We start from the raw sequence: 1,640 nt of genomic DNA on the forward strand, positions 1-1,640 counted from the left end.
GGTCCGTGCTATTTGCAGCGCGTTTCTTCATTTGCATGTGTTGTGAGGATTTGCAGCGCGTGTGTTGTCAAACTGATGAAGATGTTTTCTTAATTTGCTGGTGTTTTTTCAATTTGCATGTGTTTTCTTAAGTTGCAGCGCGCTGAGCTCTCTCGGCCACCGTACTCGACAGATTTTTGGACCAGCAACCGGCAATCTCAGCTGCACTTCTTTCTCCTGAAGTCCGTCGGAGCGAAAAGGATCTTTGCACTTTGACAGAGGCAGATATAACTGTGGCAGAGGACATCGTGAAAACTCTTCAGCCGATGAAAAGTGCAACTCTGGTGATGTCTGGAGAGAACACCGCTACTCTCTCTATTATTGCACCATTGCACGCACAGCTCCTTGATGAGATGCGCTCGACTGCCAGTGATTGGACTGTCATTAAGGAACTCAAATCTGCCGTGCATGACAACTTGAAGTTTAGGTACGTTTACAAAACAGCTAGAACTATCTATAAAATGTACAATTTGTGTGAATGTTACAACAGATTACATTCTTGTTAATTGTAAGTTTGTGTATGTTGATGACATAATGTAATTTAAATGTGATTGTCTAATCTTTAAAGATATGCAAATCTAAAAGAGAAGCTGCATGTTGTGTCTGCCCTGGACCCTCGTTTCAAGACTCTTCCTTTCATCTCTGAAGAGGAACGCGAGGACACATTCACAACATTGATCAGTGAGATGGTCACTCTGGAGCAAGTTAAGGCACATGATGTATGTTGCATAAAGTTTTAAAACTGAAAATGTAAACAAACCAATATTTATTAACTGCATATAAATATAATAAATTAAAGTAAAATAATAACATTTCTGTATGGTGGAGATGGGCAACATTAAATTCAAATAAAATTTTAATTTATATTTTTCTTGTTTTTAACTATCAGCAGCAAGGATCTGATAGTGCTGGTAATGGAGGCAGTGCACCTGTACAGGAGCAAAAATCCCTTGGTGAAGGTGACCCCTCCCCAGCCCCACCAAAGAGGTCAAAAGAATCCTGTGCGCTGTTGGATCTGCTTGGGGCAGCCTATGCACCAGTGGCTAAAGTAGTCAGTGCTACTGCTGCAGACAGGGCACGGGAAGAAGTTGTCAAATACAGAGAAGTTACACCTATACCTCTCTCAGAAGATCCACTTAAGTGGTGGTGTAAGCATGAAGGAGTGTACCCACTTTTGTCCCTCCAGGCAAAACGATATCTTTGTGTTCCAGGGACCAGTGTCCCAGCTGAAAGAATTTTCTCCACAGCTGGAGACATTATTACAGCTCAAAGAAGTTGCCTTCTGCCAGAGCACGTTGACCAACTCCTTTTCTTGCAAAAAAATTACAGTTTCCAATGAGGCAGTGTTACTGTACTTTGAGCCTACTGTTAGTCCAGTGTTAAAGTGTTAGTTCACCCAAAAATGAAAATTCTGTCATTTATGAATGTATTCATCATGTATGAATTTCTTTCTTCTGTTGAACACAAATGAAGATATTTTGAAGAATATGGATAACCAAACAGTTGATGGGCCCTATTGACTTGACTTCCATAGTATGGAGAAAAATATATGGAAGTCAATGGGGACCAAAACAGTTTGGTTATCCATATTCTTCAAAATA

General features: G+C 40.4%; 1 protein-coding gene across 1 annotated transcript; it reads left to right on the forward strand.

Annotated features, from left to right (window-relative positions):
• Positions 1-172: 172 nt before the first annotated feature.
• LOC107690881 (zinc finger BED domain-containing protein 1-like) lies at positions 173-804 on the forward strand (the record flags this gene model as incomplete). The annotated part of the gene is made up of 2 exons (XM_016489302.1): positions 173-466; positions 608-804. Coding segments are annotated over 2 exons (466 nt in total), but the record flags the coding sequence as incomplete, so codon positions are not given.
• Between the last annotated feature and the right edge of the window lie 836 nt (positions 805-1,640).

Source organism: Sinocyclocheilus anshuiensis, unplaced genomic scaffold (assembly GCF_001515605.1).
Source record: "Sinocyclocheilus anshuiensis isolate Anshui unplaced genomic scaffold, SAMN03320099.WGS_v1.1 scaffold17700, whole genome shotgun sequence".
NCBI classification, from domain to species: domain Eukaryota; kingdom Metazoa; phylum Chordata; class Actinopteri; order Cypriniformes; family Cyprinidae; genus Sinocyclocheilus; species Sinocyclocheilus anshuiensis.